At 42.5% G+C, this 15,369-nt stretch overlaps 1 protein-coding gene across 9 annotated transcripts in view; it reads left to right on the top strand.

Moving 5' to 3' along the window:
• The window catches only part of DOCK8 (dedicator of cytokinesis 8), a 235,657-nt gene that overhangs the window by 109,173 nt on the left and 111,115 nt on the right, over nt 1-15,369 (top strand). For all 9 annotated transcript variants that reach the window (XR_014822445.1, XR_014822448.1, XM_084987023.1 and 6 more), the window contains 5 exons: nt 579-659; nt 1,767-1,926; nt 4,263-4,393; nt 6,512-6,605; nt 7,679-7,841. Coding sequence is in view for 7 of the 9 variants with exons in the window: in XM_084987023.1 (XP_084843149.1) it covers nt 579-659; nt 1,767-1,926; nt 4,263-4,393; nt 6,512-6,605; nt 7,679-7,841 (629 nt within the window). In the remaining 2 variants the exon portion in view is untranslated. The remainder of the gene's footprint in view (nt 1-578; nt 660-1,766; nt 1,927-4,262; nt 4,394-6,511; nt 6,606-7,678; nt 7,842-15,369) is intronic.

The raw sequence follows: 15,369 nt of genomic DNA, 5'->3' as shown, positions 1-15,369 counted from the left end.
TTGTCTTTTTGTCTTTTTGTTATTGGGCCGCCCCTGCAGCATATGGAGGTTCCCAGGCTAGGGGTCGAATCGGAGCCATAGCCACCGGCCTATGCCAGAGCCACAGCAACACGGGATCCGAGCCGTGTCTACAACCTACACCACAGCTCACGGCAACGCCGGATTGTTAACCCACTGAGCAAGGGAAGGGACCGAACCTGCAACCTCATAGTTCCTAGTCGGATTCGTTAACCACTGAGCCACGACGGGAACTCCTATATATATTTTTCTTGAAGTATAGTTGACTTATAATGTATTAATTTCTGCTGTACAGCAAAGTGGTTCAGTTATGCATATATATACATTTTTCATATATGTTTTTTATATTATTTTTCATTGTGATTTTGGACATTGAATATAGTTCTCTGTGCTATGCAGTAGGACCGTACTGTTTCATATTAATTTTTTAAATCAAAAAATATATCATGGACATCTCTTGATATCATCAAATATTGTCATAAAACACTATTTTTGGTGGTTGGTTGCATAGATTCTATTAAACGAATGTAATTCATGTGCTTTAACATTTTCGTTGGTAGATTGAAAAGGTCCTTCAGCAGGGAGAGATTGGAGACTGTGCAGAACCCTACATGGTTATCAAAGAAAGTGATGGTGGAAAGGTATGCTATTTTGAGTATTGCTGTAAATGGTTACATCTTAGAATAAGCAGATATTTCTCGGAAGTCTTCCACACAATAGTTAATGGGGTTTAGTCCATAATGTGTCCCCATATGAAACACTAATAAATTATATTTAAACAAAAGAAGGAAAGGAAGCTGCTCATTGATGATAACTTTGTAAAGAAATCAATTATTAAACTCAACCACCTGATGATATACACACACCAATGTCTAACCATAAAACTTGACTAGGCCAAAGTTGCTTTCTGCTGTCTTGGTTCCAAGGGTCTGACTTGATTGAATGGGAGGGCCATATACACCCCATGAATCTAAACAGTGCCAGAGCTCTCCCAGCTTCCTCTGCAGCAGGGACTGCCATTCTCTCTGGTGTGGACATTTGAAAACTAGCTGCATGCCATACCTCATAAATTTATTAGTACATCACAGGTACTAAGCCTATGAAAAGGACGCCTCTTCTCAGTACCCATTTGCAAAAGTTTCCAATGTGATTTTTAAGGCAAAGGGACTAAGACTTGCCTAACAGCATCCTTCTGTACATACATTTCAAGTACAATTTATTGAACTCAAGATACTTTAAACAAATCCACCTTTTATTTTGAACTAGAATGAATATCTTGGAAGTGCCATCAACCTAATAAAGAGGTTGTTAGGAGCCCCTATAGATCTTTCTGGAATCTTCCAAGGCAACTTTTGAAAAACAGGCTCTTTTGAGAGCTTGATAGATCACATATAAAACTTTCCATCCCGATATTGTCTCATGCAAATCCAAGTCATGTAACTAGCCTCCAAAAGAGGTACTTGTTGATTAGCTGGTATAACAAGCAGCAAGATTTTTTTAAGCTGAAGGTGTATTTAATAATTAAAGGTCACCTTTCTTTAACTTTATTTAAATTCCTCAGTTTTGCTTCTGTATTTCCTTATCAGTTGGACTTCTGGCCTGAGTTGTGCTATTTTTCTGCCTATTCACTCTTTTTAATCATTAGGGTAGGGATTTTAAAGGTGGCTGTCTTATTCATGGCAGAGGCAATTGACTTGGTGCTGGTGCCATATTGTTTGTTTCTGCTGTCTCTTTCCATTTGCCTCTAGAGTAAAGAAAAGATTGAAAAACTAAAACTTCAGGCTGAATCCTTCTGCCAGCGTTTGGGGAAATACCGGATGCCCTTTGCCTGGGCTCCCATAAGCTTAGCAAGTTTCTTCAGTGTCTCTACCCTGGACAGGGAGGTAACCGACGTGGAGTCCATGGTTGGTAAGCTTTTCAACTGTGATGTGAAGGGAAGGGCTCCCCAGTGTACCACCTCTGAGGTCAGATGCTTGGTGGTGGGGACTTGGGGTACAGTAAGGTGAGGGGATGGGAAGGAAGAGGAGATGAATAGGGTGAAATGCGGTTGCAACTAGATTAGAGATGTTTGATTACACAGAGATCCAAGATAATTATCATGAACTTTGTAGCATTTAAACATACTCTTGTAATAAGTTTGGTTGGAATTTTCTGTATAGTTTGACACTTTATAGAGTTAATTTTGGAGTTCCCATTGTGGCTCACTGGAAACGAACCTGACTAGTATCCAGGAGGATGCGGGGTCAATCCTGGTTCTTGCTCAGTGAGCTAAGAATTGGTCTTTGCCGAAAGCTGTGGTGTAGGTCACAGACACAGCTCAGAACCTGCATTGCTGTGGCTGTGGTGTAGGCCAGCAGCCACAGCTCCGATTTGACCCCTAGCGTGGGAGCTTCCATGTGCTGCTAAAAAGACGAAAAGAGAAAGAAGGAGAGAAATGAAATAAAGAAAGAAAAGAAAAAAAGGCAAAGCAAGGCAAAATGCAGGTTTCTCAGCAACATTTCCAGTTCCTTAAAGTTTATTTTGCCAAATGCAATGGAAAAAAAAAAGTGGATGCCAAAAGAATATTTAGTTACTGTTCTGATTTATTTAGCATCTTTCTTTTTCATGACCTATCCCTTGATCTGAATTATTTATTTCTAAACAGTTTGGGTTTGGAACTATGCAAGAGGGTTGCAAAGTTTTCAAGTATCTCTCCCCCCACCTGTGGCAGAGGTTTTTTTTTTTTTTTAACTTCTTTGTATCCAGCAAATATTTATGTCTCCAGTCACATTTCTTGGGACGTTTCTCATGCATTCCATAGCTCTGCCGCTCTGCTCCTGAAATGTTGCCTGTAGCAGAGGAGTGGAAGCAAAGTTATTTTGTTACTGCTGCTGCTATCTTGGAGTTCTTGGTTCATAATTACCAGTCAGAGCTCCTAGGTTTTTATTGATACATCGAAAACAAATCTCATTTTAGTACATCCCAACCTTCACTCCACAGAGGGGTGTGTGTGTGTTTTCAGTGACCAATTTCTGTATAGACCCAGGTATTCTTTTTTGAAAGAGTTCTGTTTAGAGGCCACATAAACTAGGTACTTAAGACACAGAGCTGGCTGAGTCCTCAGTCAGCTCTGGGACAAGGATAAATTAACCTGACTACGAGGGTGATTGTCAAAAAGCAACCAAAAGATACGATGTATTATACTGAGGCAGCATGGCAAGTTTAGGTGGTTCAGTGGTAGCAAGAAGCTTCAGCTCGGCATCATGACAAGAATTAAGGGTAAGAGAATTTTCAAAGACAGGGTTGGAACATTAGACTTCTAAGCAATTTGACCTTTCACAACAGAACCCTTGGGTTTTGCATTGTAAAAGCAATACGATCCCCACTTATATCTTCAAAGTGGGTATGGAACAACTAAGCAGAGTCTCAGCGTTCAGGTTTGGGTGTGACTCATTACCATTAGTCAGGTCAGCCAAGGCAAGAATAGAAGAAAGCTCAGATCTAGAATATACTCAGGCCAACCTGTAGCATGTTGAGGTCACAATCCCAAATGCCTTCAGGGGCATTTGAGTACATGCCTCTCCCAATGGAATGCAAATATAAAAATAAAACCAAACCAAACACTGTTGACCAAATAAAGCAAATACAAAAATAAAGCAAAAGCAAACACTGTTGACTGCAGACTCTGTTCTGGCTGCAGCCCTGGACTCCTGCTGCATGGCATCCAGCCTTCCCTGATGTCCACGTGGGAGGGCACTGAGGCTGCTCATGGCCTCTCCACGGTGGTCAGAGGGCGATTAGGGACTCAACACAGGAGTCTAAACAGGGGTAGGGAAAGGGAATCTTCAAAATAAGAATGGCCATGTTGGAGTTCCCGTCATGGTTCAGCGGTTAACAAACCTGACTAACATCCATGAGGATGCCAGTTCAATCCCTGGCCTTGGTTGCTGGGTTGAGGATCCAGCATTGCCGTAAGCTGTGGTGTAGCTCACAGATGTGGCTTGGATCTCATGTTGCTGTGGCTCTGGTGTAGGCTGGCGGTTACAGCTCCGATTCGACCCCTCACCTGGGAACGTTCATATGCCTCAGGTGCAGCCCTAAAAAGACAAGAAAAGATTAAAAAAAAAAAAAAAAAAAAAAAGAATGACCATGTTCAGTGTTCTCTTGTTCATGTGCTTAACACATCTTACCTATGGTAGAGTTAATAACTGCTTTATGTTCAAGCAGAAAGGCAAACTTTAGAATAACCATTGTTTTCCTTAAAGGGAAAGGCTCTGTGGGTGAGCGCAGAACTTTGTCCCAATCTCGAAGACTTTCTGAAAGAGCTTTATCCTTGGAGGAAAATGGGCTTGGATCCAACTTCAAGACCATGACTATAAACAGCTTTTTCAAACAGGTATCTCTTCATGTTCCCATGTGTTTGGATGTGTGTCTGCCCCTCATAATGGCATGAGTGTTGGAGCCCAAAGTGGGGGTATATATAATAACTAAGAGAATAAATGGATCAACCTCCCCAAGCCGCGATTTCATTATCTACAAGACAAGGATGATAACACTTGCTTCATGTGGATGTTAGCAGGGTTAGATGGCACAAGGCATGGAAAGCTCTTCTCAGAGGACTTGGGATGTCACAAGTGCTAAAGAGTATTGGCTCTTTCAATTGAATTTAGGATTTGTCCCCATTAGTACAAACTATCCTATTTGAACTTTCACGGTCAGTTCATTTATTAGGCTGTGAAAATAGTCTGGCTAAAACAGCTACTTCTCCTTGGGCTCAAGATGTTATTGGAGTTTCCGTCGTGGCGCAGTGGTTAATGAATCCAACTAGGAACCATGAGGTTGAGGGTTTGATCCCTGGCCTCGCTCAGTGGGTTAAGGATCCAGCGTTGCCGTGAGCTGTGGTGTAGGTTGAAGACGCGGCTCAGATCCCTCGTTGCTGTGGCTCTGGCGTAGGCCAGCGGCTACAGCTCCGATTAGACCCCTAGCCTGGAAACCTCCATATGCTCCAGGAAGCGGCACTAGAAAAAGACAAAAAAAAAAAAAAAATGTCCACCTCACCAGTTTTCCATGTTCAGGATTTCTAGAGCTGCCTGCTTCCTCTTATAGTGGGACTGTTGCAGATGGTGCTATTTATTATTTCAGAATCACTGAGACTCGTTCAAGAATGAAGAATTTCCTAGCATAATCAAATTCATAGAGAAAGAAAGTGGAATGACAGTAGAAGGATGGTTTTCAGGGGCTCTGGGAGGGAGAAATGGGGAGTTGTTTAATGGGTACAGAGTTTCAGTTTTGTGAGATGAAAGAGTTCTGGAGACCGGGTTGCACAACTAAGTGAATGTACTTAAGACTACTGAATGTGGTTAAGATTTTACATGATATGCATTTTATGTGACATGTATTTTATGATCAGAAAAACAACTTGACTGACTTGTTTTGACCCTGTTTTGGAAATTTTTCCACTGCTCAAGCAGTTCTCATGGAGCATCTCAAGGAGTTATGTCAACAAACTGAAATGCCTAAGGGTTACTACGGGTTCTGTGCGCCATGCCTCATGGTAGAGGTAGAAGGGGACTGAAAAGGTTTCTGTTTGGGTGATGCTCCTTCCAATTATATTACCTCTTGAATGAACAAAGTCAGAGTTTTCTCATCTGTTCTTAGGAGCAAGACCTACTTACCTAATTACTTCTTTGGGCTTCTGTAAGGCTCAGAGCTCTTGCACCTGGCTCTCTAGGCAGCATGCCTGTCCCACATAGGCATGTAGAGGGTAATATTTGTGTTTAGCCTTCTTAGTCAAGACAATAGTGAAAAAGATGATGATAGGAAAAAGATGTAAGATGCTTTCTGCATCTTCAAGTCTTTGAAGAACTAGAACTCATTATGTTTTGTTACAGAGAATAAATCAAAGTATCAGTGGGTTTAAATTATAGGGGGAGAAAATTTCTAATCGTCAGACTGCCTTCTTTAGAAATGCAGTAAGAAATGCAGCCTTCCTTAGAAATCCTGTCCCAGGAGGAGTGAAGAGGCAGAGTGAGGTGGGAGGGGTAGAAAAAGAATCGTTGACAAGAGGTTGACTACATGATTTCATAGTTGCCTGTAATCCTCATATCTATGAAAGGCATGCTACAATTTAAACTTAAAGATAGGAGTTCCCGTCGTGGCGCAGTGGTTAACGAATCCGACTAGGAACCATGAGGTCGTGGGTTCGATCCCTGCCCTTGCTCAGTGGGTTAATGATCCGGCGTTGCCGTGAGCTGTGGTATAGGTTGCAGATGCGGCTCGGATCCCGCGTTGCTGTGGCTCTGGCGTAGGCCGGAGGCTACAGCTCCGATTCGACCCCTAGCCTGGGAACCTCCATATGCCGCAGGAGCGGCCCAAAGAAATAGCAAAAAAGACAAAAATAAATAAATAAATAAATAAAAATAAACTTAAAGATAAAAATCTGATGAGAAAGCCTTGGTCCCGACTCCAGGAGTCTGAGGTGCATCCACACTAACCCTGACTTCTCTCTTGGCAGGAGGGAGATCGCCTTAGTGATGAAGACTTATTCAAGTTTTTAGCTGACTACAAAAGATCTTCCTCCCTACAGAGAAGAGTCAAGTCGATTCCAGGTGTGGATGGCTTATCTTCATCCTCTTAGTTGTACCAAAGTCATTTGTTTTTCTTTTTTTTCCAAAGCCATTTCTGATTAGATGCATTATTCATATAATGCTGCAAGTGATAAAAATCCTATTTTGTCAAGCAAAATAGAGGATTTTGCATTAGGAGTTACAGTCTACTTTGGGGGGGCAAATCTATTAATGTTTTCTATTTTTATTAAAAGATTGATTCTGTAAATAATCATCATGCTTTCTATTGGGTTTCACACTCAGATGATCGGGTAATAGTTTGAACAGAGGAGCCCCATTTATCACATAAAATATTGCCTGAAACTCCTAGCATAAGAAGAAGTAAGAGTGAAATATTTGGGGAGGCATTCCCATTGTGGCTCAGCGGGTTAAGAATCTAATTAGTATCCATGAGGATGCAAGTTCAGTCCCTGACCTCACTCAGTGGGTTAAAGGATCCAGCGTTGTCACAGCCTACAATGTAGGTTGCAGATGTGGCTCAGATCTGGTGTTGCTGTGGCTGTGGCGTAGGCCAGCAGCTACAGCTCCAATTCAACCCATAGCCTGGGAACTTCCATATGCAGCAGATGTGGGAGGAAAGAAAGAGAGAGAGAGAAAGGGAGGAAGGAAAGAAAGAAAAAGAAAGAAAGAAATGTTTGGGGAGAAGGTGAGGGCACACCTTCTTTACCATTAGCTTAATAGCCCCTGAATGCATTTCTGCAGCCCCCTGGGGTACCAGGGAACTCAGTTTTAAAACCCCCAATTTTTAGTGTTTGTGAATTTAAGAGAAATTACTGAACTATGTCCTTATAGCGTGGTACTTCTTGGAAGGGACTTTAAAGATTCTCGAATCCATGCTTACTCATTTTACAATTTCTTGCTTTTTAAGTACCAGAAACGACATCTCAAAAGTTGTCATGACATGCTTTTCTAGGAAATTAGCTGGGCATTCCAAAATTTCTATACTCCCACAGTTTATCCTTATTTTCATGAAAGAAATATAGTACAGTAATCTTTCTTGATCCCCTTGTACATGACAGTGTCTCGACTAAGACAGTCCTATTTTCCTTCTTTAGGTTCACTCAAACTGGAGATTTCTCTGGCTCCAGAGACTATCAATTGCTGTCTGACGCCTGAAATGCTGCCAGTGAGACCCTTTCCTGAAAACCGGGGCCGTCCACACAAAGAGATTTTGGAATTTCCAACCCGGGAAGTATACGTCCCTCATACTGTGTACAGGTAAGAAACAAAGGCTCTTGGAAACCATTGAATCTATATCTTGAGTTTTGTTTGGGTAATGCTTTCATCATCCTTCAACCCATTTTCCTACTTCGTAAGTTTTGGAGGAAATGAAATATGATGTTTACAAAACTATAGATAATTGCCAGGTCACTTTCTCAGGATGGTTTATCTCTCTCTTTTTTTTTTTTTTTTCACAAGAAAATTTTACTTCATTAATAGTTGGATTGTAGGGTTATAGTGGACACATTTCTGCCAGAAACAAAAGAAATCCTTGTAGTCATTACCTGGGTTTTCCCATGGTCAGAAGGACATATTATTAAGGAAGAGCAATGTAACCAAAAGTGTCCTGGTGGTCTAAAAGGCAGGTTTTTAGCTCAAGACCAGCTCTGCTCAATAGGATTTATAGGAATGATAGAAATGTTTTCTATGTGTGCTGCCCAGTATAGTAGCCACCAGCCCCATGTGACCCTTTAGCATTTGAAATGTGGCTACTGCAGTGTAGGAACTTTGATTTTAATTTTCTTTAACTTTAATTAATTTGAATTCACATACAAGTAACTCCATGTGGCTGGTGGCTACCATATTGGGTGGCGTGGATTAGACAGTAAAGGCCTAAAAGTTAGGCTGTCTCAGTTTCTTGGAGGCCCTTCATGTTGGGGCTCAGAGGGAGCTTGTCAGCATCCACCTGCCAAAAACATTGCTTCTCATATACTCTTATTTTTTATTTTGAGAAGATTTTTTAAAATGTAGAGATGAATGTTATAATAATCACCTTTTTCCCACTGTCTAGAAATGACATTTTATTGTTGTCGTTGCTGTTGCTGTTGGTGTGTGTGTGTGTGTGTGTACACACAAAATCATCATACTAGTTAAGTTGAATTCTCCTTTATCTCCAGTCTCCAGTTACAGACTCCAACTTGCCTCTCCTCACATCATCAAGAACTTATATAGGTCCTTTCTCTTTTCTCTGGTTTCTCACACATACACACACACACTCACTCACATATTATGAATCTGTGAACACCAAATGGTATTATTTTTATTTTTATTTAAAATGTATAGGAGTTCCCGTTGTGGCTCAGCAGTGACAAACCTGACTAGTATCCATGAGGATGCGGGTTCAATCCCTGGCCTCGATCAGTGGGTTAAGGATCTGGCATTGCCGTGGCTGTGGTGTAGGCTGGCCGTTGAAGATCTGATTTGACCCCTACCCTGGGAACTTCCATATCCCACAGCTATGGCCCTGAGAAAGCAAAAATATAAAAATTCAAATTTAAAATAAAACCAATAAAATGTACATAAATGATTTCATATTCTATGTTGTACTGCACTTTTCATCCAGCAGTGTGCTTTTTTTTTTGAGTGATATGGTGGACTCATGACGTTTACCGATTTAGTGTGTTACACTCAGTAGCAGTCATTATCCTTTTTTACTCAAATTTTCACAAATGTAATCAATGGAAATTCCTTAATACCTTATATTTTAGAAATATTAATATTTATATAGAGCTTTGTCTTTTTTTTTTTTTTTTTTTTTTTTTTTTTTGCTTCTTGCTTTTTAGGGCCACATCCACAGCATATGGAGGTTCTCAGGCTAGGGGTCAAATTGGAGCTACAACTGCCAGCCTACACCACAGTCACGGCAACTCGGAATCTCAGCCAAGTCTGCAACCTACACCACAGCTCATGGCAATGCCACATCCTTTACCCACTGAGCGAGGCCAGGGATGGAACCTGCAACCTCATGGTTCCTAGACAAATTCGTTTCCACCGCACCACGATGGGAACTCCAGCCTTGTCATTCTTTTAACTACAATATAGTATTTCTTTGCATGAAGAGGCCATATTTTATTTATTTCCTGTTTTTCTATTGATAGATATTTATATTTTTTTCAGTTTGGGGCTGTTATAAACACTGTGCAGTGAGAATTTTTATCTTTTTCTCTCTGTGCACATATGCAGAAGTTTCCCTCAGCAATATGGGTAAAAGAGATATATAGTTTCAGTTTTATTTATATGCCCACCTGTTTCCAAAATCATGTGCCAGTCTGCAGCCCTTCCAACATTGTAAGAGAGTTCTGATTACGATATGAAGTCATTTATGTACATTTTATTGATTTTATTTTAGATCCTCATTCACACCTTCCAGTGTGGTGTTTGTGTATGTGGGACTGAAATGGAAAGAATTTCAGAACTCCCTTAATCTGAGAACCCCTACCCCTCACATTTTCAGATGCATAAACTTAGACCCAAACAGGGTAAGTGAGTGGTTTGTTGAGATAAAAAAATGGCGCTGAGGGAGTTCCTGTCGTGGCTCAGCAGAAATGAAGGGGGCTAGCATCCATGAGGACGTAGGTTTGATCCCTTGCCTCACTCAGTGGGTTAAGGATCCAGCGTTGCTGTGAACTGTGATGTAGGTCACAGATGTGACTCATATCTGGCATCGATGTGGCTGCTGTGTAGGCCAGCAGCTATAGCTCTGATTGGACCCCTAGCTTGGGAACCTCCATCTGTGCCATGGGTGTGGCCCTAAAAGGGAAAAAAAAAATGGCAATGAGTAAAACAATCTCATAGGGAACTATATTCAAAAATCTCATAATAATCTATAATGGAAATGAATTTTAAGAAGTAATATAGTTACATATATGTATAACCAAATCACTTTGCTTACCTGAAACGAACACAATATTATAAATCAACTGTACTTCAGTTTTTTTGAATGGCAGTGAGAAATATAACCAACCAGTCATTCCCACAGTAGACGTGGACCTCTTCCTTTCATTATTGAAGCACTCAAGCATTTCTCCCATCTAATTCTTTCGGAAACAGCTCTTGGTTTTCCCTTCTTAAATGCTAATTTAGCCAAGTCTCCGTTCTAGATAAGTGAGCTTTCCTGAGGTGCAGGAGTTTAAGTTCTCCATTCCCTCGCAGGAGATGAAGACATGAAAATGTTTGCTTATGGATGCTGTGTATCTTTTTAGAAACCTGATCCTAAAATTGAAAAAAAAAAAAATGCTCATGGCAGTGGAATAAACTTGCACCAAATGAATTCTGTAGTTATTCAACTTCCCCTTAGCATTTAATCACCCACGGGAGGCATTTACAACTCTCTCTACTCCTTGGCTGCAAACATTATCCCTTAATTATATCACAGCGGGACTCAGAATGCATTAGTGCACCTACTGATTCAGAAATGTAGGAGTACTGAGGAGGACAAGTCTGAACAGATTACTCTGGACCCAGCTTGGCATCATGAGAAACAGACCCACAAGTGCAAAGTGAATATTCTTTAGCTGTTCTGTACACTGTGGAAATGCCAAGGCCACCCACTATTCTTAGAAATGCTTAGAAGGTAATACTTCTCTCCAGTTTTGGGCTTCTTTTGGCTCCCAAGCTGCCGTGTTTTACAGCTTGTTTAAGAAAGGAGAGTTAGGAGTTCCTGTCACAGCTCAGTGGTTAATGAATCCGACTAGGAACCATGGGGTTGCAGGTTCGATCCCTGGCCTTGCTCAGTGGGTTAAGGACCCAGCATTGCCATGAGCTGTGATGTATGTTGCAGACGCGGCTCGGATCCCTCGTTGCTGTGGCTCTGGCATAGGCCGGCGGCTACAACTCCGATTAGACCCCTAGCCCGGGAACCTCCATATGCCACAAGAGCGGCCCTAGAAAAGGCAAAAAGACAAAAAAGAAAGGAAGGAAGGAAGAAAGAAAGAAAGAGAAAAGTTACAGTGAACTTGGTTCAGAATCTTTCTACGTGAAAATATCAAGGACTTGAGAGAGCATCTTATTATCTAAATTTCTCATGCCGTTGTTAAATTTTTAGTGTTTCTCCTTCAGGCTTCATACGCTTTGTAGTGGTTTTGACTAGGATGGTCTTGGTAGTAAACCAGTCGTAGTCTAATGCGCAGCCTTTCTTCTACCGCCACTCCCATTTCACAAAATAGAAATGGAAGGCTCATTTTGAACCCCAGGCCAAATTGGGAAGTTGCCTTGGTTTACCTTGGTGACCTCATCTTCTCATTTCTGTCGAAATTTGTAACCTCATAACTCTTCTGTTCCCTTTTCCAAAGCAAAGTCTCCTTTCAAACAAAGGCCTCTACTTCTTAACATTATGGTATCAGTGACAAATGTGGTCTAAAGTCTTATCTCTCCCAAGGGTATTATTTCAGTAGAGATGGCAGTTCCTGTTTCTTTCAGAAAAGTTTCCTTTGGCCTTGTTGAATTCTGGACATCACTCTAAGGGTTTGGCTTCTAGAGTAATTTCCTGTTGGCTTTACCATTTCCATGTCTCTAATTCTGGTCATAGCTGTATCCCTTTGAGGAAATCAAATAAGTGAAAATTAAAATTTACAGAGCAGATAAATTGTGGGATAATTCTTTGTTTGATAGCAGAGTCACCTCACGAATTTGAAATATGGCATGGCATAAAGATTTGTTCATGAAGTTCCCGTCGTGGCGCAGTGGTTAACGAATCCAACTAGGAACCATGAGGTTGCGGGTTCGGTCCCTGCCCTTGCTCAGTGGGTTAAGGGTCCGGCGTTGCCGTGAGCTGTGGTGTAGGATGTAGACGCGGCTCAGATCCCTCGTTGCTGTGGCTCTGGCGTAGGCCAGTGGCTACAGCTCCGATTCGACCCCTAGCCTGGGAACCTCCATATGCCACGGGAGCGGCCCAAGAAATAGCAAAAAGGCAAAAAGGCAAAAAAAAAAAAAAAAAAAGAACTCTTAAAAGATTTGTTCTACCTGGGAGTTCCCTGCTGGATCAATGGGTTAAGGATCCAGTGCTGTCACTGCTATGGCAAGGGTTCCATCTCTGGTCCGGGAACGTCCGCATGCCACAGGTGCAGCCCAAACCAAAAATTTGATCTGCCTAGAACTTGTGGAGAAGAGTATCTATTGGGCCAAGCAAGAAATGCCTCCAGTGACAAAGCCAGGATCAAATTTCAAATTTGTGTACCTTTCACATATACCACAGAGCTCCCTTGAGTGGAGGGAACTATTCCATGCATTAATGGCGGGTGTTGCCTGGCCTTGAGTTGTGGCCACCTTACAGGATTCTCATAGAGGTTTCAATTTAGTATTATCTGAATAGAACTCAGGTTATTTTACCTCTCTTAAAGGAGCAGCTGCCGTGGAGCCCCAAATAAAGTTGGCTGGGGACAGGCTGAGATGCCTTCCTACCCTTAGTCTCCCCATCCTCCCACCTCTTCAGGTGCCGCCTTTGATATCTCTGCCCCTTCAGGTGCCCTCAGTCAGGGTTACAGTTTTGCCCAGCAAGGGGCACCATTTCCGCCAAATCCCCTGTGGATGCTGCCTGGGATCTGGGGCCCCTACCTTATCCAGGTGGCTGTGAGGAGAAATCTAGATTGGTTATAAAAGAACTGCACCCAGCTGTGGAAGTATCCCCATGAATCACCAAGGGGGTTGGTCACTCATAAACAAACACTGGTTCTGAAGGAAGAGATGAACTTCTAAAGCCAAAAGTCCTCGTTCCAGGAGTGCCCAGCATCTCCCACAGCAGGGGTGTGCGCCTTGCACAGCAGGGTGCAGCCCCTGTGGTTGAGAGACCTGGGGTCAGACAAGTGAACCAGACCCTGAACCAGACCCAAGCAAGGGCTTTTTCGAAATCACAAGAATAACAGTCATTCTGAAAGCAGAACAGAACAGCTGGGAAAATGAGGTTGATAAACAGGATTATCCAACTCTGAGTTTGGCATCCTTTTCTCCATGCCCAGATTAAGAAAATACTGGTGGTTAGCCCAAGAACACGTTTGAACCAACTCCTGGCTTATTTTCCATGTGGCCTGGCAGCTGGTAGTGGAGACACCAGCTGCCCTCTGTGGGGGCAGAGAAAAAACAACCCAGGCTGGGCCAAGCCCGGGGAGGACTTTAAGGGTGTTTTATCCTGTGGCTATTACGGGGTATGTGCGCAGATCACAGGCGCTGAGGTTGTAATGAGCTTGTTAAGCTCCTTGCCGTCCCTTTAACTGGTGATTACATTTGAGAAATCCACATCAAGTACATTTTCATCTCTCATCCCAGCCCCCATGAGCCTCCGAGGTCTTTTTATCCAATTATCAGGCTCGCTGCGGAGAACCGCGTTTGCTTGCTGTGTACAAGCATATCAGTTAGAGCATGATTTCTTTGATGGATAATTAGCTGTTTTCAGGCCACCTCCTGTTTAGCTGAATGTTCCCAGACCAGAAGTCTGCATTCCTGAAGCTCGCCTGAGATCTGGTCTCACAGTGAGGTGCCCTGTGAGACCAGATATCACAGCAGCAGTTTGAGGAATCCTGCCAGACTTGCCGCCTACAGGCGCAGAAAGCACAGCGTAGGATAAATATGCAAGCTGCTCTTGAGTGACTGTCCTGAAATCATAATGGAGTGAACAGCATTTCTAAGGAGACGGATGAGCCATAAATAATCCTGGGTGGGGTGTTTAGGAAGCAATCAGGGCATGGGGATTGGAAGGTATCCTTGAGAGGAACTTTGTTTTGTCCAGTCTGAGCCCCGTTGTCTCTCTGTCCAGAATGGATCTTTTCAGTGTTGGGGGAGGGAGTGGGGGAGGGAGAGAAGGGTGGTGTGCCTCAGTGTTCACTGTAAAGCTTTATAAAAATGCAAATGTCAGAGTTCCCATTGGGGCTCAGCCATAACAAACCTGGCTTGTATCCACGAGGACTCGACCCTGGCCCCGCTCAGAGTTAAGGATCCAGCCTTGCCATGAGCTGTGGTGTAGGTCACAGATGTGCCTCAGCTCCAGTGTTGCTGTGGCTGAGGCTGTGGTGTAGGCTGGCACCTGCAGCTCTGATTAGACCCCTAGCCTAGGAACCTCCATGTGCCATACCTGTGGCTCTTAGGAAAAAAAAAAAAAAAAAAAAAAGCAAATGTCCAGTCCTCCCTGGATACCACCATTCAGGAGGTCTGGGGTCGGGCCTCTGGCATACAACATCCTTAAAAATCAAGGATTCCCTCTCCTTTCATGGAGCCTCTTCATAACTATACAATAGAGTCACCCAAAGGTTCACAGTGATCCAAGCCCCTGGAAACTCAGGGGAGAGGGCCATGCGACTTAATCCACCTGACCTGGGACATAGTCCTAGTGTGTTCCAGGATGTCAGGTGAGATGGATTTGGCAATGTGCAGCTACTTGTCTCTCCAGAATCTACAGCAGAGCAGAAAACTTCTTCATGTAAGGATATGGTTGATTTTTTTTAAATGGGTTAATGTTCCTCAGACACTCTAAGTACTCCAAGGTTGTTGGTAATTAATGATTAACAGTCTATGGTATGATTAACCCTGGTCTAAATCACCATCAAAACAATGCCTTACTTAAATAACTGTTCCCCATAATAAATCGCCATTCTTTTTTTTTTTTTTTATAGTGTCAATAACTAATACTGTGACCATGAAAAAGCCATTTACTTCCTCTGAGTTTTTTTCTTTTTTTTTTTTTTTTATTATTTTCCCACTGTACAGCAAGGGGGTCAGGTCATCCTTAGATGTATACATTGCAGTTACAGTTTTTTCC

This window comes from Sus scrofa, chromosome 1 (assembly GCF_054392235.1).
Source record: "Sus scrofa isolate SSC_HxYL_T2T_F1_AM1 chromosome 1, Sscrofa_HxYL_maternal_Yorkshire_Landrace_v2.0, whole genome shotgun sequence".
Taxonomy (NCBI): Eukaryota; Metazoa; Chordata; class Mammalia; order Artiodactyla; family Suidae; genus Sus; species Sus scrofa.
This window is presented reverse-complemented; position numbering and strand designations above follow the sequence as displayed.